The 27,211-nt window shown below is 41.6% G+C and overlaps 1 protein-coding gene across 3 annotated transcripts in view; it reads left to right on the top strand.

The window, feature by feature from the left end:
• pou6f2 (POU class 6 homeobox 2) overlaps positions 1-27,211 on the top strand; it is an 86,036-nt gene that overhangs the window by 31,520 nt on the left and 27,305 nt on the right. For all 3 annotated transcript variants that reach the window (XM_074622678.1, XM_074622676.1, XM_074622677.1), the window contains 2 exons: positions 761-980; positions 19,468-19,802. In XM_074622678.1, the coding sequence (XP_074478779.1) occupies positions 761-980; positions 19,468-19,802 (555 nt within the window). The remainder of the gene's footprint in view (positions 1-760; positions 981-19,467; positions 19,803-27,211) is intronic.

Raw genomic sequence — 27,211 nt, 5'->3', positions numbered from 1 at the left:
AACTGCATTCATCAAAACACATTGATTAGGGGTACAGTCACTTTGGTGACATCTGCTTTACTGCTTTATTTCTTGTCTCAATTGAGCATCCCAGGATAATTAATAGTGTATATATGTATTCATCAATCCAATGTGATGCCCTTATTCTTTTTTTCTTCTAGTATTCTGCAGCACACACAAGTAATGACGGTAATGTGTGTGGCGATAATTCAGTTATCATGCATCGACTACAGAGAAATCTTATCAAGGTATTGCCCTAAAAAATTTTGAACAAAATAAGCTATTGAAGGTATTGTAGCCTCCTTCTATAACAGACTACTAAAACTAACATATAAAATATAAACATAGAATAACAGTAACATATTATATACATTAGCAAAGTGTGCAAAGTAGTTGCATTTTTTTTGTTTTTAAATACAAATTAAATGTGGTAGTATACCGATGTGCAAATTCAACATGTGAAATGTTATTGAAGGAGTGAAACAGAATGGTGTTTGGTTGAGACATAAACTATATATAATACAATAATATGTAATATAGTAAATAACTTTGAAGTAATTCAAATATATCACATTACAAACAGTGTTTATTCATTATAAGAAGGACTATATTACACAGTATAAACTAAAAAACTGTCCAGCACGTTTCCCCATCTCACATTACTAATGATATTTTTGGTGATATGATACCCATTTAAAAATAAAAACTACCCATCTGTGATTATATAACCAATGATGCTATGCATATGTGTCTGCTGCAGTCTCTCCTGGTGGCCCAGCAGCTGGCCAACGCAGTAGGCGGCGTGATGTCTGGGGCGGCGCCAGGCATGAACCAGCCCATCCTCATCCCCTTCAACGCAGGCGGACACCTGGGCGGGCAGCAGGGCCTCGTTCTCTCCCTGCCCACCGCCAACCTCCAGAGCCTGGTGGCTGCTGCTGCTGCAGGGGGCATCATGACACTCCCTCTCCAGAACCTGCAAGGTAAGAACGAGGGCAGTGTAGACATATGGCGACTCATTCGTATGACAAAACAAGGTCAGCGTGATATCTCAGCGAGAAAGTAGAAAATAAGGCAGGTACTCTAGGAAGCTGATGGATGTTCTAAAAAATCCACTATGTGATGGTCATGTACAGTAACCTCCGGGTCTGAAAAGTGAAGCCAATGCTGAAGTGTCTTAAACTTGCATTCTTTCTAAAGGCCAGCAGGGGGCGACTCCTCTGTTTGCAAAAAGAAGTCAGATTGTATAGAAGTCTATGAGAAAATGAGCCTACTTCTCACTTGATTTAATACCTCAGTAAACATTGTAAACATGAGTTTATGGTCTCAATCTCTAGTTTCAAGTCTTCTTCAATACAGCATGATGTTCATTTAGTAAATTATGGTCCCATTTAGAGTCAAATAGACCATAAAGCAGGGGATCCTTTAGGGCAGGGCTACCTTGTGATTGACAGGTCGCTACCACGGCGTTGTCCGGTGTTGGAGTTGTCCGTGTTTTCGTTCATTAAAATTAATTGAAACATTTTGGTGGCCTAAAAAAAGTCTTATTCAGCGTTCGGTTGTACTTAGCTCCACCCTCTTGTGTCACTTTTGGCTGCAAAAAACAAGATGGTGACGGCAAAAATGACGAACTCGAGGCACCAAAACTGTAATCCACAAACCAATAGGTGACCTTACGGTTTTGTTTATTCTTTAATAAAAATGCTTTACAAAGCTCTTGACCAGGTACGACTCCTTCAGGAGTTTGTATCCCAAAAAGCCGCTATCCTCAACTTGCCCGAAGGAACAACCATATTAATTACAGGTCAACGTTTTGCAGTGCAGCGCAAAAGCACTTTATGCCTCTTTCCTGTGCATAAGAGTGCACTGTACTTCACTTTTTTATCTCTTTTCCACCTCATCTGTCCATCCACATGGCTGTACTTATCCTTGCCTTTTAAACTTTAATGCCCAAGTGTTCTCTTTTGATCACAGTTGTAAATGGTTTTCATTTTAATGTTTAAAACATTGTCTCTTTTATACCATTAGATTGAGGGATGGATGGGGAAACCATCAGTCATAAATCTTGGATGAGAGAGCTGCACTAATGTAAAAAGATGCCAGGCTACATGTAAAGCAGTGTGTTTTTTGGATGGCGATTACAATAATGCCAGTGCAGCACAAAGTGCAGGGAGCGCTCCCCTCATGTGGGGAAATGGATGGACAGATGCCCTGAGTGAGGAAATGTGGAGGTAGAAGCCTAATGGACACAAACATGCATAAATAACATCAGCCATCGCTGTGGGCAGAGCTTTTAATAAACCCGCATCTATCCAGCGAACCCTTCAATGTATCCATCAGTAGTGGACGATAATGGGCCCAGCAGGCCCGTCTGACTCACACTTCAACAGATCTTCCTCCTGGTGCACGAGGAGCAACCCAGAGGCTTCAGCGATCTGATGAACTGATCGACAAACACATTGTCAGGGTGTCAGAACGCCAAAACAAACACCTCTCAGTCATCCTTATTGTCCACTGACAAACAAACCAACAGACAGTCTGGAATCCAATGTTCTGATAAAATTCCCCATCCATGAGAGATAGCAAAAAAAAAAAACTGTTGTAGAGAAATGCCTCTGTGGCAGATCTTTTTTTAAGCGTGTGGACTGACAGACTGCCTGTTGGCACGTCCTCTTATCTAAAGGGGATGCATTGAAGGGACCTCCATGGAGAGAAAGTGACACAAGTCACGAGTGAAGCTAAATGTCTTGACTGTGTCCGGGCCCCTCTGGCCACGCGACGCTCCTCCACTCTCCCCTGTCTGAGTTCATCACAGCTCCGCTGAATGAGGCCTGCTGGCACAGCACCTCTGTCAGACAACTGCAGCTCTGGCCTCTGCCCCCGCGTCCCCCTCGCTCCCCCTCCCTGCCCCGCCGGGTCTCCAGGCCTGATTAATCACACATATAATACAGCGGCACGCTGTCGCCGGGGAGCAGTCAGCTCATTTCACGACCTCAGGAGCAAGTGTGCTTTACAGCGCTCACGCTGCTAGCTAATTAGCGTCAGATCAGACACAAGACAACTGTGCAGCACAGTAATGAGACTCCGGGAGGAGCCCGGCCAATGGCTGTATTTAAATGTAATGAGGCGGCTAATGACCAACTAATAAGGCTGTTTGTCTTGGGGAATGGGCGGTTGAGGCTGGAGGAATTGTGTTCTTTACATGAGAGCCGGCATGCTTGTAGTCTCCTTTGTAAGAAAGCAATATTTAATAAGTTATGTTGGATAAAAATTAGGTTTTTCTGTTTAATTTGTTCTTGCATTTTGTACATTTCCATATTCAGTTTTAATGATGGAAATTAAATGAAAAGAACAACAGCATCTTTGATCAGACGTTTTGATCATACTAATCAAAGCTGGCTCTGTAGGCGCGCATGTTGACAAGAGGGAAGCGGCTGAACCGCTGTGAGCTTTAGGAGGGCAGCTCGCTCAGACTGTGATGAATAACTATCACTGTAATGGGGTTGTGCTATAAATTTGGAGCGCTTGCTTAAATAAAACTGAGCAGCATCTCGTGGCAGACTCCGTAAACACAGGCACCACTGTAACTGGTTATTTGTCAGAATGATTTATGCCTGCAAACATGCAGTAAAAACAAATTCCCAATGAAACTAAACAAGGGAGAAAGTTATCTTTTGTGACAGAGTGCACACAATTCTAGCTGACTTCACAGAGGCAAAAACTAGGTTGGGTCATGCTAGAGGTCTGAAAATATGACGGCTCATATGAATAAAAAAAAAATCATGCGTGATTTCTACAATTTAAAATGATGCAGACAAAACATCTACAGATTTTTCGTTGTTGTTAGATATGATGCTAACTTTCTGATGCATTTTTAATAGGTTCTCATTTCGCATGATTTTCTAACAAGCAAAGCATGATTACCATACTTGTAAAACTAGTTGTATCAAAGCACTGTACATGTAATGCCCAATGGGAGGAAGCAGAACAAAGTCCCATCTGTCTACTCCTCTTCTCTAAGACTCACTCAAAGGTAATGCAAGAAGCTAGTTTACTGTAGCTCTTTCATATTAATAAGCACATCCCATCTTATTTGCTCTCAGCAGAAAGCCAGGCAGCGCATCACATCAGAGAGCCGAGCTCTAATGGTGAGGTGAGAGCATTGTTCCTCTGTACTCGTCCGCAGGAAACACAAAACAGCACTCAGGCTTCCTGATAAAGGTCGGCATCCCACTCACCTGCAGTAATGAGACCCGGTGTCAGCGCCAATCAAAGGCTTGTCTGCCGTTTTGATGGAGATGTTCAGCGGTGTGTCGTTCGCAGGTTGCGATACAAATTAGGGAAATCACTCTTCTCATTACACCACCAAAGGGTGGGCTCCTGGGGGAAGAGCCAAATGTTTCCACACTAGTAAGACATGTCAGACTGCATCTCTTCTGCCTCAGCTGACTGCTGCTCCTTTAAGAGGTTAGATCACCGGGCCGGGCCACTGACTTAACCTCTGTCTGCTGTGGGAATGCCTCTGTATCCCTTTACCCATTACATTATCGGAGCTAGAGAGTCTCAAGCATCCTTTTTGGGCTTGTTACAGCCACACTAGTTGCTCATTGTGAGCTGCTTTCTCTCATGTGTGCATTTGTCGAATCGTTTTGGGATAAGAAAAGAAAGAAGCTATTGTTTGTGTGCACATTCGGCCAGTAGAGGACTGCATTAAGAGGACCCAGAGCAAGCGGTCCACATTTCCTCACATCAACATCTGCCATTTTAACACAATAGAGGCCAAACCCATCCCTTCTCCCTTATCGCGGTTTAATTTGAAGTGTTCTCAAGCAGTATGTATTCCACGTCGTCCTTTAATGATTTAACTTTGCTGTGGTTGTACGATGACTCGCAGGGGAGAGAGCTGCATTAAATAAATAACAGTGATAAAATGTAGACCTCATACATTTCAAAGCTAATGCAACTAGCGGTGCAATAGGAGCAGCTGCACACAGTCCTGGAGCGGTAATTTGATTGATTTGTTGTGACAGCAGCCAAATAATTGAGAGTGAGAGGTGCTGCTGGAGATGAAGCGCAGGCAGAGGCAGGTTCGCCAGGCAGTCCCAGCAGATATGGCACCCGGGTTCTCATCTCTGCCATTGATATCTGCCAGTGGTTTATTGTTTGTCTTCAATAAGCAGCTTGGAAACGTGCGGGGTTACCGCCTTTGTGACAGTTTGGCGACGGAAAGAGGAAAAAAATCACCAATCAAAATGTACAGAGGAGCGATGAGAGGGTTAGAATCAAACACACACATTTACACTCGCAGGTTTACTGTACCTGCACGTACGAACACACAGACTCTCCCATGAGACTCATGATTTATGCTCTGATGTCTGTTTTGAAGCTGAGATGTAAGTAAATTTTCCCCCTTGGTGTTTCACTTGTTGCCGACATGCTAATGATTTGTTCTGAATTCAAGTTACATATATTTCATAATTGCACAAAAATAACAGAACAAATGGTGCGGAGTGTATTTGAATATACAGTAATATTTTTTTAACCTGTGCATCCCGAGGTATTTTTACATTTTCTGTCTGGTAAAGCACAGTATAGTGCTGTTTGTCTTAACCTTCTGGCTCTTGACTCGTGTTTTGTGTCTGTGGATGGTGGCAGTGTCACTCTGGCTCAGCCATGCCACAGGACAGCACGCTGCCAAAGCCTGAAATAGAAAGAAAGAAAAGAAAAAGTGGGGGGAGGAGGAGGAGGAGGAGGAGGAGGATGAGTCTTTATGGCGGTGTGGAGGAGGACAATAATATTGTTAATCAGATGTGGCTGTGTCTGCTCCTCCACAGCAAACCTTGACATCTGCCCTCACTGGTAAACACTGAGGGAGGCTTTTTGCAAACCTCCTGCCATAAACACACAATCTACAAGACAGTCTCTCTGCATTACACAGCGTGTCTGTCTGCACTGTGCATGCAGAGAGCGCAATGCATTTATTTAAATGGATTTTGTAGTAGGAGAGAGTGGGTTTGCCAACATGACAAATTTTCAAATTAGCTTCCAATTACATGAATAATTACGAACATGCTAAATTATTCTATTTTAATCCAGCTGTTTTCTATTCCCTTAGCTCCTGAGCTATAACAGATAACCTTCTCCCCGGTGTAATTACGTTTTTAAATATGAAACATACACACTTGTGTCCGTTCAACCAAATTAACAGTTTGTTACGTGGGTAATTTTTAATAAAATCTCAATTATCTTTCTTAAATGTTCTGCACATGATATCCTCAATAAATATTCAGTATTTAAGATTGTTGCATATATCGAGTAGATGTCCCCAACAATTATGCCCAATCAATAGTATTCATCTTTTCATCATAATAATAATAATCTGCCTTTTGTTCCTGGTGAGTAGACCAGTCAATCACACGTCTGAGGGAGGAGTGAATCTAATACAAATTATAGCACATAATAGCGTATTGTTTTCCTGATATTTCACCACTTGTAAAATGCTTCCAGTAAATGCCTTGACCACTTGGCCCCGGAGTTGTTTTGTAGAAATTACATCTCACTTTTTTTCCCTCCCTTTTTCCGGCCAGACTGTTTCCGAAAGATTTGCTAAAGGTCTGCCATGTTGCCGAGGCGCAATCCAGAGGCTTTCAGCAACAATCTGTAGTCAAGCATTTTAAATGAAAATTGATTTGTGATTTACATGGTCAGTGAGGGGAAAATGAACTTATGAAATGTTGTAAATGAAATATTAGACAAGGTGCAGTGGGAGAGAGCAGGCAGAGATGGTAATCTTGTGGAACTGGAATTCCCGCCTGGCAGAACTGGGTGACATTTTACATTTATCTGTGTTCTGCATGAGTTGTAATGTTAATGGTAATTTTATGGGACTGAACCGGAATGAAAATGGTGTTATCGCCGATTGCTTCAAATGTGGAATTGTGTAAAGTAGCACAGCTGCATCCTTTATTTCCCATTCCCCCAGTAATGTGAGTTATTGCATGATCTGTTCTCTAAGGTTTTTTATCAGAGCGCCTTAAATCACACACCTCTGCCGCAGCATGAAATACACACACTGCTGTGTTTTCATATTAGTATAAATGCCAAATTTGTTTGTGAATGTTCCTCACATTTATTCAACAATAGGTTAATGCCTCCCTGTGAATTTGTGTTTCACAGGTACTTAAAAAATAGATTTAATAGGATGCTAACGGCTGTTAACTAACTACATCTAGAGGAATGTCTTGATATAAATAATCCACTTCCACTACAGTAAAAATATTCTATATGTTCAGCATCTTTTTATCCTCTCTTTTGTTATAACTGTATACAACATTATAATGTAAACTAACATATTATCGATATGGACTTAATAATACAAGCAAATCAATGTAGCATTACGCTCTAATCAATACTACTTACACTCAGCCCAGATGTTCTAATTTTGATCGATACCTTGTGCAGTGAATGTTTCCTATTCCCTCTCTGGCCGTGTACAGCATGTATGGATTTTCATAGAGCTCGCTCCTCCGTGTTTGAAAGAGAAAAGCACCAAAGAAGTGAGAAGAACAAACGAAGTGGTCGCGCTGCTGCAGCAGCAGCAGCAGCAGAGAGGCTGTGGGAGTCTGGGAGCCAGTCTGGATCACACAGAGGTCATTTTTAAACACGGCTCTCCAGTTCCCCGTCTGTGAAACCAAAGAGTCCGTGGTGACATTTGTCAGCAGATGGTATGTAACCAAACCCCTCACCAGCGGGGACGTCTTAGCCGCTGCTAAAAGCTATCTGTGGTTACTAATTGCTGACCAGGGCCTAATTACCTTAATTAACGGTTGAGGTATCTCAGGGCCAGATTTGTGGGGGCTTTTATCAGTATCAGTGCAGCTTAAAAGGTCCCGTAGGAGGCCTGAGGAGTGTGTTAAGTCCCGCGGGTGCTATTTCTGGACTAACTGCAGACACATCACAGATGGATCCTGTGGCATCAGTACAGGGCGGCATGTTTGGGGAGAGAGATATCTGTTACTTACACATCATAAGTACATCTCAGGCTAGAGAGGGAAAAAAGGGTTTTCTTCTGAACATATATTCTACTTTTCGCTCTCATACACGCGAGCCCGTTTCCTGAATTACGCTGCTGTAATTCACAGTGACAAAGTAGACTTAGCACCTTTTTCCACAGACCGTGGGGGGTTTTGTTCAGTGAGCTCTCACTGTGAAATTAGCCCCGGTACTTTCATTTTCCAGCTGCAGTGAAATGGTTAAAAGACACAGATCAGCCAGTATGAAAATAGAACTGATTCAACAAAATCTGCTGCTTCCCCTTGCTTGCTCGTCACCCATCCAGAAAAAACCCTCCCCCCTATTCTCCCCTTTTTTTTTTTTCCTCCCCTACTATCCCATCCTCCCCCAACCCCGTCAGCCACCTTGTCCGCATCTGAGGAAGGCTTGTAAGTTTCGGGTGCATACATTTCTTTTGATGATATATTGTCCCGGCGCGGAATTTCATTTACTGCCGCTGCCCTTTGCTGAACCTGTTGCTAGTCAGTGAGCACGATAAGCGTATAAGTAGCATGCTACTTCATTCATCATACATCGTTCTGGGCTCTCAAATATCTCATATGCGATTCAGGAAGAAACTACTAAACCGGCACAAAGGATCCTACCAGGATCAGCTGAGGTTCCATTAAACGCTGTGTACAAAATATAGTACTTGTTATCAAATACACATTTCTAGTGTTGCATCTACAAAACATTAGCCTTCATTTCATGGTGTACACATTGTTTATGTAGCAAGGGGAGAAATGTATCTCAAGTGCAGTGCTCGTGTTGTACATAATTCCATTCGCATTGCATTTTGAATGCATGCATTTTGAAATCTGTTTTTTCCCCTCAATCATAGTGGCTGCCCTGTGTTGTATTAAACAGCATTAATAATCACAAGAGGCTCAGTGTCACTCAGAAGTCTCCACATCACTAAGGCAGACAGTGTTGTGCTGCTGGGCATGTTGTGCTGTGTGAAAGTGCTTACACGCTCCCTCAGACAACCAAAGGGAATAATTAAAGACAGAAGATGGAGGCAGAAGAATGGAAAGCAAATCCCATTGTTTGGGGTTATTTCATCCCACTGAATTTCTTTTTCTCACTTTCTTTCGCTCTCTTCTCACATTCCTCCCCAAATGCACTGTGGGTATGTGGTACGCTATCAAAAGCATATGTAAGCGAAGCGGCGCAGAACAAAATCCCTATGATGTCCTCCTCGTACCCACATTGTCTTTTGATTATTCTACAATCATTTTATATCTGTGTAAGTTGGAAAGGAAGGGAAGGCTTAATAACCCCATAATATACAATACTGTAGCTGCTCAGAAACCACAACGCAAGATGTGTTTTAGACGATTTGAAAACAAGCTGGCTCATTCGTCATTTGTTCTCTTTTTCTCTAATGGCGTAATTTCTTCCAAGCCCTCCAATATCCAAGTTGTTACCAAAATAATCCACAATGAAATTCAAATTTAAGGTGAACTAGACTATTAGAGCAACTCTACTCCACTCCATTTCCAGAGCAGTAAATGTAGCCCCTCAATCTCTCAGCTTTTACTGTCAGTCAGAGAGCACTCAGTCATCTCCGTGCATCAGGCCCGCAATATTGATTTTTCCACCCACTGAAACAGCCGCATGAACATAAATTTTGCATGAGGCTTTTACTTGCGGCCTCCGCTTTGGTCTGACGACACATGATGGGACCATGAACACGCTGTAATAACCCGGTCTGTCCTGCCAGGCAGACAGGCTTAAAGGAGGGAGGGAGTGGGGGCGGAGTGCTTCTGGACTCTGAAGGACAAAAGCGAGCGACCCCGTACTGGGCGTCACAGTACTACATACTGTCCACTAGGGGTGTAACGATACATCGATCTGGATCGATTTATCGATTCAATCCAATCAATGCAAAGAGAGAACATTGATACATATCGTCATCTTTAAGATTACGCCTTTATTTTGAAATTCTTGATAACTGATAAAGAAACATTTGCACTTAAAAATGAGAAATGTGGCACTTTATAGTGAACAACAGGAAGTCTGTTATTATTCTTTTTTATTTAAAAAAAATAGATTTCTTTCATTTATATTAAATTAAATTTAATTTTTCATTTAACCGTCTGGAAGATCTCAGTAATAAAATTGTCAAATCATAATTTAGTTGCTTTTTGTTAGTTAATATAAATGTAACTGATTGTGTTAAATATATATGAAATATGATATCTCCTCATGACGATCGCAGTCCCCTGAATTTAGTCAAAATCGTATCGTGGAAGACTTTGTGATATCGGCAAATATCGTATCGTTGTCCAAAGAATCAAAAAGATATTGTATCGCGATGAAACTTGTAATTCATACCCGTACTGTCCACATAGTATTTGAAATGATAGTTAAACTCATCTGTGACCAAAATCAGGGGGAAATCTCTCAATGTATACAAGAGATCTAGTTGGTTTTGTCATTACTTTGATTTTTTTTTAAAAGCGTTTTGAGGCATTGTATAAGTAAAGTTAAATGCAGTTAATGTAGTTAAATACAAGATTCATTACCTACATCTTGAGGTTTCCAATAGGGCTCTGTGATAATTCAATATGATAATTTATCGTCTTTCAGGGGAATCATGTATCGAGATATCGTGATACGATACAACTTTATTGTCAGTGTGCACTGAAATTCATTTTGCATCCATAGGCAGCTCAATTTGAGAAAAACTACACATACAATAGACATACTGTTACCATAGACAAACAGACAAGTAAGACACAATTAACGATACATAACACATTGAAAATTACCATCTGTCCTCTGGATTTACATCTCCTTAGCAGCACATTAATTATTTTGTGATACACAATTACGTCGTCTAAATTAATAATCTGACTTGATAATAATTCTGCTTATGGGAATACTCCAGTGGAATTAAATCAAACTATTATCTTAATCTAATTACTCTGTATTTGTGTGCATGCATGTTAACATAGTCGGTGTAAAGCTGGAAATATTTGTTCATTTATTTTTCTCTATAATCACACTTGACAGATGAAACGGTTATTATATTCATATAGACTATTTATGTATTGAATTACCCGCAAACATGCTATATTGTTATATATATATATCGTTATTGAGATATGAAATGATCTGTATCGGTGTAGAAGATTTTAGTCATATCATCCAGCCCATAAATCTTTCCTATAATGAAAGTTAACCAAATGCTTCATCATGTCATTGAATAAGGTTTTATCCTAAAGAACTGCATTTTAATTTTAGACCTAAATAAGACATAAGTGTACAGCAGCCTAGTGCCACGGAGGGACAAGAGTCTGCAGGTTTTTCCTAAAATCAGACAGCGAACCAGCTAACAAACCCTCAAGCAGAGAGACTTCAATTCATTTGTGAAATTAACTTATAAAGTCTTTAGTAGGAAAGAAAATATGCACGCATTCAACATCATTAGCACCTAGTTTAATAGCTGAGGTTCATATTAATAACAATATTCTTTATATATTCTCTCTCAAGAAGGAGATCGTGAAATTAAACTAGACCTTACTTTGCTTGGGACCCCCTGGATCGCTCTTAAGGGGCCCTAGAGGTCCCTGGACCACACTTTGGAAATCAATAACCTCGCGTAAGCAACACACAAAAGGGCAACATTATCGAGCACGCAGGGATTTTCTTGTATGTGTAACATCTCCATGGAGAGGATTTGATTCTTTGAAATGCTTCCCCCAGAGTGAGAACTCTACAACACAGCTTGATATTGCCTTGCATCACAAAGTGAAAGCATTATCTCTGGATCCCTACAAGCGATGTGGTTTACTCTCTAAAATCCTGTGGCTCTGCGACTCCACTCAAATCTTAACTGCCTATTTTATTTTTTTATTTTTTATTTATTTTTTTTGCAGTCGCTGAGTTCCCCCTGCAGCAGGGCTGAAACAGTGATATTGCCTGCTGTGGCTCTGAGTAATGTTTTTATTCAGTAGTTCAGTAGTTCCTTTAACGTTTCATTTTCTCCATGTTTATTCCAGCCATCGCCAAGGCACAAATCTATTTTCCATTCCTTTAACGTGATCACCAATTGTATGGACTTACTGATAAAAGGAATTTAACACAAATTTATGTTCCAATTTGAGGTACTTTGCTTGAGTATTTACAATTTATGCCACTTTATACTTCTTACTTCTTTAGCTATAACTACAGATGAAGATTGTACATACAAAGCATTAAACAAGCTTACAAAATATGATGCATTGTTATAAATTAAAATACAAAGTGGTATATAAAACAGTTAGAGGCTCTACCTCCACCAACAACACTAAAATGCTACTTGCACATTCATAATAACTATACATACAGTAATAATATATTTTTTTGCATTATGAGTACTTTAACTTTTAATATTTTAAATATATTTTGCTAATATTTAGGGCTGTCAAATGCATTAACGCAACTTGCAAAACCTAAGGAATCAAATGGTACCAACCATGTCATTCTAGCTTGTCGCAAAGGAGGCTAAATAACGCTCCAAACTTGTGCTACATTTTTTTTTTTTTATGCTAAATGCAGTACCTGTGAGGGTTTCTGGACAATATTTCTCATTGTTTTGTGTTGTTAATTGATTTACAATAATAAATATATACATACATCAGTATAAAGCAGTATATTTGCCCACTCCAATGTTAATAAGAGCATTAAATACTTGACAAATTTCCCTTTAAGGTACATTTTGACCAGATAAAAAAATGTGCAATGGATTGCGAATAACTATGGACAATCATGCAATTAAACCCTTATCCCAAAATGAAGCCCAACTAATAATACTTTGGTACTTCAGTGAAATTTACAATGCAGGACTTTGAATATTCACAGTATATTGCAGTACTTGACTGAAGAATTCCCAACACATTTCTTGCTTTTCTTTTTCTTTTATGTCTGTTTTGCGTCTAGTTACTTGTAAAGGTTTATAGGCTAAACAATTAATTGTGAAAAAACATAATTGACAGATTGATCACTAATGAGAATGTTTTGTCACATGAACGAGTGTTATCACAGTGACCAACGGAGACAGAAGTTAACTAAAGAAACGAGGGCAGAAACAGTGATGTTATCCACTTCATCAGTGTGCGAGTGCTCCGATCTAATCCACAGAGTAAAAATGACCTTCCTTTGACCACCTTTGTAATTACCAGATCTCATAGAGGCTAAATCTCCTTACCTCCAGTGGAGTAATTATCAGTGTGACTCTCTGAAAAGGCAATTGAGACAGTGGTTTATGGACTCCCATAGCGGAACGTGAGGCAGAGCAGTAATGGGGAGCTTGTTTGTCTCCTCTCACCTCTCTTGTTAGAGAATGACAGCTGTGTTTAGACTAGAGCAGTTCCTAAAAATACAAGGTGGGTCACATTGGACAATTTCATTAACTCTTGACAGGCTCATCCACAGCCTCTGATTAGCTCTTAATTTACAGCACATAAAAGATGCCAAAGACACTCAGACGCTACAACAGCAGTTAGGGATGATTTTCTTTAATTATGTCTCTGTGCTGAGTAGAAGACGTGATTCCAACACCAACTATATCTTTAAGAAAAGCATTCAGTGCACTGATCTTACATAAAAACTACTATAGATTTTATTCATCCCTGTAAACTCAATACATTCTTATCAAGGTTTGCACAGTAGGTTTTTCTTTTTGACCCCCCGGAAAACTTGAATTCCTGCGACATGAGTCGATCGCATCTGCCTTCTTCTGACCGTACTTTATGCCGTGTGGAGCGCACACACAGTCTGATGCAGTGAAAGACAGTCAAAGTCCTTTTGTGTAGACGAGATGACTGTAGTCACTCTTCATGTCGGCCTTGGCTGGGCCTTTTCTATGGGCTATAATATGATAGGCTCCTGTTTGTGTAGGCTTTCTGGCGAGCCTAAATGCATCAATAGAAAGTTCTTTGAACGCTTTTACAGCTGGAGTTAGTTTGAGTTGAAACCGTTATGTTATGTAGTGTGTATAAGGGGTGTAAGAAAATATTGAGTTTTGTGATACTGTATCGATTCTCAAAAACACTATTTTGAATTAATTGTTTACATGCAAAGATTAACTCAGGTAATATTCATTTTATTTGCAAAGATATGCACCCTCTCAGTGTATGTGCCCTCTCAAAGTAGTGCTATGATGTTGGGTGTTATATGGACTGTGATAAATGCAAACGCAGATCCCACTGTTCATGTTGACTGTCAATCGATTAAAATATTTAATCGCGATTAATCGCATGATTGTCCATGATTAATCGTGATCCATTGCAAATTAATCGCACATTTTTCATGTTCAACATGTATCTTACAGGGAGATTTGTCAAGTATACAATACTCTTATCAACATATCTTGAGGTCAGAGGTCAAGGGACCCTTTGAAAATGGCCATGTCAGTTTTTCCTCGCCAAAATGTAGCTTAAGTTTGAAGCGTTATCGAACCTCCTTCGCAACGAGTATGCCATGGTTGGTACCAATGGATTCCTTATGTATTCTAGTTGCATATGATGCCAGTATCTTCACTCTAGCTTTAAAAATGAGTCCGTTACAACCTCCGGAAGATCGATTATGCTAATGCATTAAAGAAATTAGTGGCATTAAAACAAATTTGTGTTAACGCATTATTATCGTGTTAACTTTGACAGCCCAAATAAAAAAGTAAACCTTTTTTTATTCAGATTTTATGCATATGGTTGTCTTTATAATATAACAGTTTTCCTAAAATTGTATTTTTTAAAAATCACAATATATCGCAATATATTGAATTATAACCTCTGTATCGTGATATGTATTGTATCGCCAGATTCATGCCGATACACAGCCCTGGTGTGTATCTTTGGTACAAATGCATCTTATGCCATTTTCATACGTGCACATCACACATACTGTGCATTTGTGACAGTTTTTCAGCATTAATGTCCTGCGTGTTCCTCAACATTTAGGTTGAGTATCAGTGTAGAAAGGTTGGCTCCTGCCCAGACTCCACCTGTACACAAACATGCACACACACAAACGATGTATAAGATAACTCTTAGGGAATAGTTGTAAACGCAGGTGTTGTGCATTGAGAGGAAAACAAGGAGTCGAATCAGCCCCAGAGAGAAAAGTGCCGTAATAGGGGGGGTTGGCAGGGACTACTGCGATAGCGCTGGTAATGAGAGAGCAGGCTGCTGCTTCCCCCCACCTTCACTCCTCAACCGCACAGGAAACAAAAATAGCATTTTGTCTGACGAATGAGCCGGCTTTGACCTAGCCTTTCGACCTCTGACAATCAGTCTCGCTTCGTCCTCCAGTACTTCAGAAAGCCGGGGCCGGGACAGTCAAAAGATAACAGTTGATTTCTACTGTGGCACTACAGCAAAAAAAGAAAGAGAGACGGCAGACAGTCTTTCAAAGCAGTGAGGTTGGAGGCCGTAGACTTCTCAGTCCCAAATGATTGTTGTTAAATGGTTAAATGGAGCACAAAACGCCACAGTTCAGCTTGTATCTGATCATTTAGCAGCATGACTCTCTTTATACGATGTGGCTCATTCCTCATTATAAACATTAGCATAGGCGAGTTGTGACAACAGTGAAAGTGGGACCCCTTGCTCTTCTTACACCCCCCTCGGGCGTCATGATCAAGTGGGAGCGCCGCTTGCATCGCAGTCGGAGAACTAGTGAATATGAAACACAACAAAGAGACAGTGGGAGATATAATGAGCACTATAGGATCCCGGCACCCTTTTGGCCTCTCTCCATCACGAGTGAAGCTCCCACTCTCATCCTCGGCCCTGTGTCTGCTGGAGGAAGGAGCACAAACAATTAGCTGAGACAAGCCGTTTGGATTATGTGCTCAACCAAAGCAATCAGACAGCTGTGGTTAAAAGAATGAGCTTCAAAATGCCAGATGCCCAGTTAGAGGGGAAGGGAGGGTCAGTGGTCCTGACAGTCTTAACAAGATGACAGAATTTATAAAGCACTGCTGTTAAAGAATATAGTACCTGCGGTGTAGCCCTTATAATAAGGCCACATGGGGCTTCTTCCATATTCCCTCTGTATTTGTTTTCTTTTGCCTCATATTTTTTGTTGTACCTCTTGTTCCTTGGCGTAATGGTTGGCGCTGCAGGAAATTCTCCAGTTTTCTTTGATCTTCGCCTGGTTTCGATAATTTTTTGACAGAAATCTCATTTTACCCCCCTTTTGTTTTTTCTCCGTCTTTGTTCCCTTTTTTTATTCCATCTTTAAATAGGCCTCAACATTTTGTCGTTGCGAAGTTGCAAACGGAAAAAGAGCCGGTCCTGTCAGGGGCTCGGCGCTCGCCAGACAACTTGCCCCAACATTTCAAGTGAGAATTGGACTCTTGCCGTTTGCACAGGTGATATATAATTCATGATGGGGGGTGTGAGAGAGGTGTCAATGTGTCAGGAGGTAGAAGAAATATAAAAGTGCACTGTTTACTGGCCAAGAGACGCCGGCTTTCTTTTGCTGCGCTTCTGCGGAGTGAGGAAAGAGGAGGATGATCTGATGTTCATCAAATGTTCATACGTGCCTGTCCTGGAGTCGTAGTGACCACACTAATCAAAGACTTATCTGCCCTGATGTTTTATTCATCTTTTATGAGGCAACCATACTTAAATTATTTAAGTGCATTGATTCTGTATGTATACAAGCTTGTCTACGCCTGTGTTCACAATTGCTTGGCTGCATTATCAATACACCCTTTTGTTATTCAGTCCTTTGTGTTTCAAGTCATTTTGATAGCACATTGTGCTTTCTCGTAATGCTGCAGATGTTAGGCTGGAGTGAGTGAGGGGTCTTTCAACATATACTGTATACTGTATGTTTTACATGCAATGTGTTAAACTAAATCTGTAATTAGGGAATTTGAATTCTTTCTTTCTTTCTTTTTTCTTTTATTTATATCATTGAGAGAAAATGTGTTTCTTTAAATTCGTTTTAGAGAGAAAAGGTTTATTTTGTGCAATTTAATAATTTATCATTTTTAATTTTCAATTTTTTCAATGCCCAGTTGGATTTCTTTACCAGTTTGATGATTCTAAGCTAACAGGCTATTAGAAGATGCACAATATATGTATTTTTCAGGAAGCAAGATTGATTAATTTAGTACTTCTAGACAGCAGTATATTGAGTATGCTTCACTCTGTATATCTACCTTGCTTTTTAGTCATAGAAATAATTTTAAATGTTCTTATCATTTATTATGGGAACTATCTTAACCTCGCCTGGCCTCAGTTTAAAGGAACAGTGTGTAACTTTTGGGGAATTTATTAGCAGAAATGGAATATAATAGTCAAAACTATGTTTTCATGAGTGTAAAATAACCTGAAACTAAGAATTGTTGTGTTTTCATTAGCTTAGAATGAGCCCTTCATATCTTCACAGAGTCCGCCATGTTGCTCCGCCATGTTTCTACAGTAGCCCAGAACAGACAAACCAAACACTGGCTCTAGAGAGAGACTTTCGCGTTTTTACGTTACCTGGAGGTCACCGTAGTTCTCCAACAGCTTGTGAAACTGCGATAACATGATTCGCAGAGTGCTAAACTGTGGCACCGCCAGCCGCCGTCTGACTTCCGTCGCTCCTTAAATAGTGTTATTATGGTAAGGATGGCCTCTGAGCGAGGCGAGCGGCTTGACCATGGTTTTGCACTTGGCGGCTCAAGCCGCACAGCAGTTTGTGAAATAGTCACGACATTTAATGTAATGATTTGTTTACAGCACTTCCGGAGCTATTTCAACCCAAACTGCAATCATTAAAGCTAACTAAGTAGTTTTGTTGCCTAAGTCTAACCAAGTCGATCTATTCCGAAACCTCACTTAGTAGTTTTATTTTGAAAAGACTGGAGAGGAAATTGACATGTGCGTCACATGTTGCTGGACTTTCGTAGGCAAACGCACAAACAATACGTCGCTGAAAGTCCTTGAAAAAACGGAAATTTGTGTCTATGTACAAGAATCAAATAGATTATATTTCGTGACTATTTCACAAACTGCCATGAGACTGTTGCGTTACCGCAGTCTTGGAAAGGGAGGAGTGAGCGGTGGGGTACTCAATTGGTTGCCATCTGCAACCACACCACCAGATGCAACCAAATCCTGCACACTGTACCTTTAAGGGAAATGTATTAAACTCATAAAGGTTTCTTTCTGTAGTGCAGTACAGTCTGTGAAGTCCAGTCAAATATCACCATTCAGCTCCGGTCTTGTTGCCTCCAAGCTTGTATTATCTTTGACTCCATAGAAAATCATGTTGAATCCTCTCATGGTCATCCTTTAGTTATCTATACAAAGCTTTAACATCACAGTCAAAGGCAACAGATAAACTGTCTTTAGGTCATTGCACGAACAATGTATTCTAAAGTCTAAAGCATTGGTGTTTACTTTAAGCCCTTTGCTTTTAGCGTGACCTGTGAATAACCTTTTCGTGTCACTGTATACAGTACATACGACTGTTTGTCTATATATATTTTTCTCTTGTGTTTGACTGAAAAAAGGATGTCAAGAGTGCTCTGAATGTGAGCACAGATATAAAAACACTTTTCTATCCATCATATCTGTGTGAAAACTCAGTTTGTCCTTTTTTCCATCTGTGAAGGTCAACTTAGATGCTGTTTTTTAGCCCAATTCTCCACATGTAGTATTACGGTTGATACCTTTAGTAGACATTATTTGTTGTATATGGATTTATGTGTGAACAGATGTTTTTGAGTGAACTGCCAAAGAAAATGACCATGAAGTTGAGGTGCACCGGCACAGTGTTCACACTTTTATATTTATTTTATATTATATTTGCGGTGGACATTCTGGGTCCGTGGGAGTATTTGCATGCTGGTGCGGCTGCAGCCTGGCTCGGCTTGAGTGTTAACCGTTTTTTTAAACAGCATAAAAATTTATAAGCATTTAAATGTAGAAATTAGGTTCTAATGGCTCGCCATTATTGGATCCAATTAGTTAATGGGTTTATTTCTGAAGTCTTCCAGTGAAGATGGATGTCTCTTTCTTATGAGATTTTAAGCCATTAAACCAAAGATTCTGACATTCTCCAAGTGACAATGAAGACTTTTTGGCTCCAGAGAGAGCAATTATATCAGTCAGGCTTGATAGCTTTGTCCTCCAACTAGCTAAATTAAATTCACTGACTCTATCACGCAGGCTAAAAACCCTGGAGGACCTTGTTGTGTCTCCATGCAATTTACATCTGTCTCTCACTACTCCTCCTATGCATCCCACACCTCTATATGTATTTCTATCTGAAGTGTGAGCATATTCTTCAAATAATGAGAGCTTCCTGTAAACACATGTTGTCATGTTGTCGGCCCCAATTTCATTTGTGTTTGTTGCTCTCTGTGTGGAGAGGTCAGGTCTCCAGCACAAAGAAGAATCAAACAACTCGCTGTTCTTTCATCAACAGCTACCTCATCACTGAACTCCCAGCTCCAACACCTGCAGCAGCTCCAACAGTTGCAGCAGCACCACCACCAGCAGCAGCAGCAGCAACAACAGCAGCAGCATCAGCAGCAACAGCAGCAGCAGCACCATCACCAACAGACCCTCGCCCACGTGCAGAACCAGCTTTCATCCCAGCATCGCATGACCCCGCCCAGCCAGCAGCAGACCTCCGTCCCGTCTCCAGGCTCCACCTGCTCCTCCACCTCTGGACATCCGCAGCACTCCCCGCCGCACCGGCCCAACCAGTCACCGGCCCGCAGCCTTCCTTCGCCCGTCACCCCACCCATGCCTTTGCCGGTGAGTCCATGAACTGCACCAATCCAACTCTTTCTGACACGTAACCTCATAGAATTGGCCTCAAACTGATCTGGTACCAACTCCCTTTTGTTTATATTTTGCATATTATGCAACTGATTGGGATAATTCTTCTTTGTGTAAGGTAACATGAGGCTGTAACTACATATCACCTCTTAGCTATAATTTGATATGTTCATACACCAGCTTTCTTTTCGGGCTTGAACAAATGTTAAGGATATTTTTCTAGAATATTTATAAAGTTGTGTTTTTACATTTTTTTTTTATCAAAAAATGACCAAGAAACTGATATTGATTTTAAGGAGACATATCATGAAACATTCACTTCATCAGTGCTTGAGCACATACATTTGGGTATTTTGGAGTGCCGACCAACCCACAAACTAAGAAATAAGACGAACCAGTCAGTTTTTTGTTTGCTGTCTAGATCAGAAAACATGTGATTCAACAAGCTATTCAGATTTGGCTCCCCTTCCTATTTAGGGTTGGGTATCATTTAAAAAATTACGACACCAGTACCAATACCAGCACCTTTAAAGTGATACCGACACCAATAGAGTACTTACCCATCAGCTAATCGCGGCCGCTGCACAGCGTTTATACAGCAGTTACAGCTGATAACGCCGTCCCACGACCCACGGTGGCGTCGGGGGACGTAACGGCCACCCTCCCATCCCCCCAGGTTAAGCGTTAGCTCTGTCAGCACTTATTGCCGTTGTTAGCATTGTTAGCACCGTTAGCTGCTCGCCCTCGGCTCAGATATCTCCGTGTCCAGAGCCGTGTGCAGGCAGGCAATCTCGGCTATATGGGTTGTAGCTGCTGCGGTAGTGGGCCAATCACACGTCGCAATAAATTGAAAAACGCTTGTGGCCATTGGCTGCGAGCAAAATACTTATAATTTCTAGATCTGGGCACAAAAAGGATCGATTGCAGGTATCATTTGACTGGAGATGTTTTGATACTACTTGGTTGTTTCGGTCGATACCTTAAAGGTATCAAATACCGATACCCGGCCCTATTCCTATGTCACATTCAGGCTCATTACAATATATCGCCCACAGCTTGAGAGCTACCTTTGCAAAGGTGCACCATATTTTTCTCACTATCCAGTCAGAGCAGACTGGGCTTTTTCAGGATGGGGGATCTTAAATAGACAGGCGCTAAAATGGAGCGTTTCAGACAGAGGGTGAATACAGGTATATTCAGACAGACAGTATGAGAGAAATAATGTGTTTTTTGAACATTAAAGTATGTAAACATGTTATAGTAGAAACCCAAAATACAAGTATGAACCTGAAAATGAGGATGATGATATGTCCCCTTTAATGAATCCAGCATGTCAGCCAGTATCAGCAGTAATACCGATCCAATTTATAAGACCAGTGCTTCGCTCTTTCACTTGTTAATGATCTCAACGCTCGTCATTATACAAAGATACAAGTCTCCCAGAAATGATCAGCGTCCTTTAGCCCATTCATATAATATCTCATGGACACATTGAATGAATTACATCACAAGAACCATACAAGTAACCCAGCTAATTAGTTACTACAAATTACATTTGCAATTCCTGTAATTTTCCACTTAAAGAACTGAAGTGGTTAAGCAGTATACACAATGCTTGATTCTCTGTCAGCACTTGATCTTTATCAAGTGGCAGCATTTGAACGGAGGCTGGCAGCTCTTCTGTCTATGTGGGGCTATTAGAATAATGCATCTTGTTGCTGAAGCTTTGACGCATTTGAGCACATCAAACCTCACAACCAGACTCAAATCCTCCTACGGCAGATTCAGGATGAGGTTATCTAACCTTGGGCTCTCCAGCTGTAATCAGTCCCTTAATCTCTGCTGCTCTTCCTACTCAACCTCCTTTTTAGTCACTTTGTCCGTCCATCCATCTCGGCCCTTCTGTCCGTCTGGCTGTCACCGTGTGACGATAATAACCTATTTTATATCCCTGTGGTTTCATTTCTGGTGGAGACTGGCCAGGGTCGCCTTCCTGTCCCTGGTCACATTCATCAGCGTCAGACCCTTATTGGGTTGTGGTGCAACCTTCTTTATGGCCAGGATGAGTTGGGCTATTTGTTTCCCCCCTTGCAGCCCTCTCCGGCCCTGTCACGGCCTAGTGAGACTCAGCAGGAAAAACAGCCTCTGGATTTAATGGGCTCCAAAGGCTAGCCGCTACATCGCACCAAACACACTGTCCAGTCTGACTTTGGATACAAGGGCTACTGACCAACATACAGATTCACACATTAAGCTTGCATCAGGCAATGTAAAAAGACCTTGGATAACCGACACTACTATCAGATCTGATTTACTAGGAAACCACTGCTTTGTTAAATTTCCTAGAATCTGAATATCTCACAAAGACAGCAGGTTTACTGTAGAACAAAGCATTGATAAGACTGCAGCTTCATACAGATTGTCTTCTTCTAAAAGAAGCAGCGAGGCTGATTATGATGACTGAGGACAGACCTCCCTTGAGGGGGGCCAAAGGGGCCACATCAGGTATCATTAAGATATTGCCTCATCAAATAGGATTATGGAACGTGTGTATGTGTGTGTGTGTGTGGGAGAGCAGAATGGCCATAAAAGGTTTAGTTTCTCTGGGTCAGCGCTGGTGTTGTCAAAGAGTGTGTCACCCAGCGAGGGGCCCGCCCAAGGACAGGTCGCAGCCTCAGCACCCACTCAAGGCTGCAATAGGATTTAAACAGCAGCTCCGCCTCTCTCCTCCGCCTGGGTCAGTGATTGGATTTCCAGTCCCAGAATCACTGAGCGACTCGCTGGTTAATTCGCAGAAGTTTTTTAATTCGTGGAGATTCCCCTGAGCGGAGACTTTCTCACGTGAATTGTCGCCGTGATCTTCCCCTTTGTTTGTTTTAATTGAAGGGCATTTCTGGTGTTCCCATGCTTCACCCAGAGGTCTGTGCCGTAAAGTCGAGTCATAATTACCATAATACAATCAGCATTACACAGATAACACCCCTATTTCCTGCTGTCATTACTCAGACGTGCAGAATCACCCAGCCATTCAGCTATTTGCTGAAAATACAGCAACGAGCTGCAGAGAGACAAACACTCATTATGTTCCAATTAATGTCCCATTGTAATTCCCTTCTCATGGGAGGTGTGTGATCTTAGGGAGGAAATCCCGAGCATTCATTACATCCCTAGTGTTTTTACTGTTTGCTGTTTTTAATTTGTGAAACAGAATTCATTAATTGGCTCATTAATATCCCGATTAGAATACAAATCAGGCCACAACAGACTGTGTCCTCTTGAGTCAACGGTCTGAACTCAGATTACTGCGGCTAATTTGGTTAAACGGAGTCAGAATTTACCTTTCCACCCCGCCCACCACCTCTCTGCTCCCAGAGTACAGTGAGATGCGGCCCGTGGCTTTCCTGAAATAGCCACCACAGTGATGACAAATAGACGGGGGGAGATTATGAAATTTGCTTAAGTGTGTTAATGGGCTGATTGCGGGAGCCCGCTGGATTTTGCTGGAAGTTGATTGATTAGAGCTGCGGGTTTTCTCCACGCCCGGAGAGCTCAGGGATTTGACGGGGTAAAGGCGCTCGCCAAGTCTGTTACACCGGAATTGATCTTAATTAGATCTGAAAGACCTGCCACAGCAGAATGGTCGCGGCGATTAAAATGAAAAACAGGAGAAATTACTGATCAAATTAATCATAATGTCGGGCTACAGCTGTAGGTCTGGTGTAATTTGCCACTCCAGTGAGTTACATCAGCCCAGGCAGGGAGAGGAGAGGTAGTACATACTGATCCGTGGCAGCGGGAAGCTTAGGCCAGCCTATCAACTCTTTTATTCCAGTTCGTATGTCCCGGACCCTCCTGACCCGGCTGCGCCATCCAGTGGAGCCCCAACATCTATCTCTCCGTGGCTCTGATCGAATTAATCATTGCCTTTTTTTTAGCCAAATCCTTCTACATTATGTCCTTCTCCATCCAGGAGCTTCTCTCTGCTGCTCCTGTCATAGCTGTCTTGTCACCGGCGTGTTAGCTAACAGCCTCTGACCTTGGTCCAGTGTCTGGCTGGCTGGTTTTCGGGGGGCCTGGCAGAGACGGAGGCGTCCCGTCTTCCTCCTCCGTCAGCCGTCTGTCTGTCTCTACTCCCCTTCGCAGTCGTCTCCTTGATCGCCGTCAGAGCCCCACACTGGGCCTGTCCACTCTCCATCCGCACACTCATAGGGGTAATTACAGCCTAGGGGCCTGCCTCCTACCCCTTTGCTCCACAATTTACCACCAAAGCGTCCACAGACATCTCTCTTCTTCCCCACTGCACCCCGACATCACAGGACCGCGGGGCCTCAGACCCACAAGTGCTGCAATTACCTGAGCCTCTCCTCTATCCTTTTCTTTCTCTCTCTTCTCACTCTCTCTCTCCTCTCCCTTCTCTCCCCCCTTGGCTCCCTCACTATTCCCTGGCAATCAGCCTTCATTAGAAGCCTCTGGTGAAAACCCATCGTCACCAAGGTCAGCGGCTGCCAACCACAACGGCCTTTCAGAGGCCTGGCTGTCTGCACTCTCCATCTCTCCTCACCTCCTTGCCATTCTCCCCTCCTACTCCTCCTCCTCCTCCTCCTTCGCTCCACCATCCTCCTCAAGTCTCGGGCCCATCTCTGCTGCTTTTGTCTCCAGCTGAGGCCCCTTCATGTCACTTTTTTCCGCTGCAGTGCACTTTTACTTATGTCAACCGCTGTTAAAATCACTACTGTCCAATTTGCTCCAAATGTGTCTTTTTTTATGGGCGGCGGGCGTCTCTCCCATTATATTAACATGTGTATTAAATGAGCCTTGCACATCGATTAATTGATTTTCCAGATTAGCTCCACGTCTATTCAATTTAGCAGAACGAGCCGCCATCATTCCACGGGGTATTAAATCAAAATTAAAATGACATGCTCAAATGTAGACCCAATGGTTTATACTGAGGCTTGTCGATGAAACCGGCAACGCTTAAGTTGAGGAAAGAGTCCATTATCTATCGGATGTCTCATAACTCAACTGTGGTGTCTGGTTTGGAAAAAGATCACAGAGTTTATTATTAGAAATATCGTCTTGCAGATGATCTTCAAACTGATTTCTAGCAGTAAACTAACATGTGCATAGAATCATTTTGAGTGCTTGTGAAAGCCAAACAAATTCATGTAAATTAAAAAAGGCACAAACATAATTATGTTTGTTTATTCAAGGTTGTCGTAGTAGTAAAGCACTGGGCCATACCGAATAATGAGGGCACTGAGGTCATGTGCTCCTTATTCTGATATTTTTTTACTTTTTGGAGGGAAATGCACATTAAATACATGTATTCCAAGTCTTAAAACGAGTATTCAGACCATCATGTTGGGAGATAAATTGTCAGAAAACATAATTAATCAGGTAAATAAAGGTGAGTAAATAAAAAAAAAAATGTCTTGGGGTGTGGGGTTGTGTTGTGGGAATTAGAGCTACAACGATTAATCTATTAGTTGTCAGCTATTAAATTAATCACCAACCATTTTGATAATCAATTTATCAGTTTGAGTAATTTTTTTAAGAAAAAAAAGTCTAAATTCTCTGATTCCAGCTTCTTAAATGTGAATATTTTCTGTTTTCTTTACTCCTCTATGACAGTAAAATTTATATATTTGAGTTGTGGACAAAACAAGACATTTTTCACAATTTTCTGACATTTTATAGTCCAAAAAAGTAATCAATTAATCTTGAAAATAATCAACATATTAATCAACAATGAAAATAATCGTTAGTTGCAGCCCTAGTAGGAATCTGGTCTCATGATCTCAGCATTTCCTAAAATCCTGGCTGCGGCTCTGGTAAAGTTGACTACTTACATTTAACATTAATCTTAAATTGAAGTTGCAAAAAATCTGAATACACTCCCATCTGACTATTATCCATAATAACACCTGTTTTAAAATCAAATTTTTCTAATAAAACTTTTAACTCTGTATAAATGGTGTGTGGTGGCAGTCTGTGGCGGTGTGGTTCAGAGCATGAACAGGCCCTCAGCTCTCCAGCAGCTCAGCCCAGCCTCTTATTAATGCACAGGAGATCCGGCTCTTAAGAAGGCAGAAAATTGCCTTACATAACAAGCGCTCCACAATTTAGAAATACAAATGTGCACTGTTGACTGAAGCAGAAAATAAGACTGTTGCCCATCAACAGAACCACATTTCATATGAATAATTATAAAGCATGGGAGCTAGATGAGGAAAACAACCTGACCATGACAGCTCTACTACTTTTATTTACTTCAAATGAGGGATTAGGCAGGAAGAAAATCTACAGACTTAAGGACCAACGATGAGCCCTGAATTTATAAATAGGGAGAAACTTAAATTTATCATATTTCAGAGGGATCATTTGGAAAAGTGTGAAGGCTCTTTCACTTTTTAAATTTACACCTACAGGCTGACTTGCATTTACTTTTTGGCTTCTCTGGTTTTATTGGGTTTGCAGACCTCACCTCAGTTGATATTTTCTTTGCTTTCTGAGGTCTGCGATTCTTCTAAACGTGGCCCCGCTACCCTCGTGGTGGTCATAGGGCTTCCAGCTCCGACACCCGGCAGAAAGGCACAGCTCCCTGATCAGCCCACATGCACATTGGGGGCAACACGCATTAGACGCCCACAGGGGAGCCCTCAGATGGAGCACCAAGCAAGGGCTCACCTAACAGTGGATAAGGAATAGGGTTTCTTTAATTATGAGGCAGGGCTGTGACATTGAGTTCCCCCCTTCCTCCTCCAGCAGGCTCCCAGACACTGTCTAAGTGCTCCGCTCCGCTGAGGAGGCCAGTCCCCCCGCGGGGCGCGATTCCACTGCCTGTAATTTCTGATGCCCATTAGTGACCGCAAACAGAGCACCGGTTCACACAAGGAATACAGCCGTGCAGCGCTGCCACGCTGTAAAAAGACCCTTCTAATGCAATGTTATTGCATTATGCCCTCCTCATAGACCAAGTCAAAAGTCCCATTTGTGGTCCCTGCAGAGTATTATCAGAAATTCTTCTCCACAGTGTTTTCAGTCGTGGTAAGCGGAGGCTAGATTTGGTATTTTGCAATGTATCGTTGGGCTGCGTGAATTGAAATTCCTCTAAACTGTACTCTGCTGCCCTATGAGGAGCATTTTGCATTTTTATGTTTCCTAGCGGGTGATTTTAAGCCCTTTTTCATTACGGGAATGTGCAATTGATGGTTTTGTAAATAGACTCAAGTAGAATGCAAAAACAGTGTATTTTCTTAAGTCGACTCCTGAAAGAGGGGAGCCTCAGAAGTCAGAACTCGAGTAATCAATACAAATACGAAGGCTGCAAATGTCATCAATTCATCTCTCCACTTATGCTGATTTAGCTTCTGCCAACGGTT

Source organism: Sebastes fasciatus, chromosome 21 (genome assembly GCF_043250625.1).
Source record: "Sebastes fasciatus isolate fSebFas1 chromosome 21, fSebFas1.pri, whole genome shotgun sequence".
NCBI classification, from domain to species: domain Eukaryota; kingdom Metazoa; phylum Chordata; class Actinopteri; order Perciformes; family Sebastidae; genus Sebastes; species Sebastes fasciatus.
This window is presented reverse-complemented; position numbering and strand designations above follow the sequence as displayed.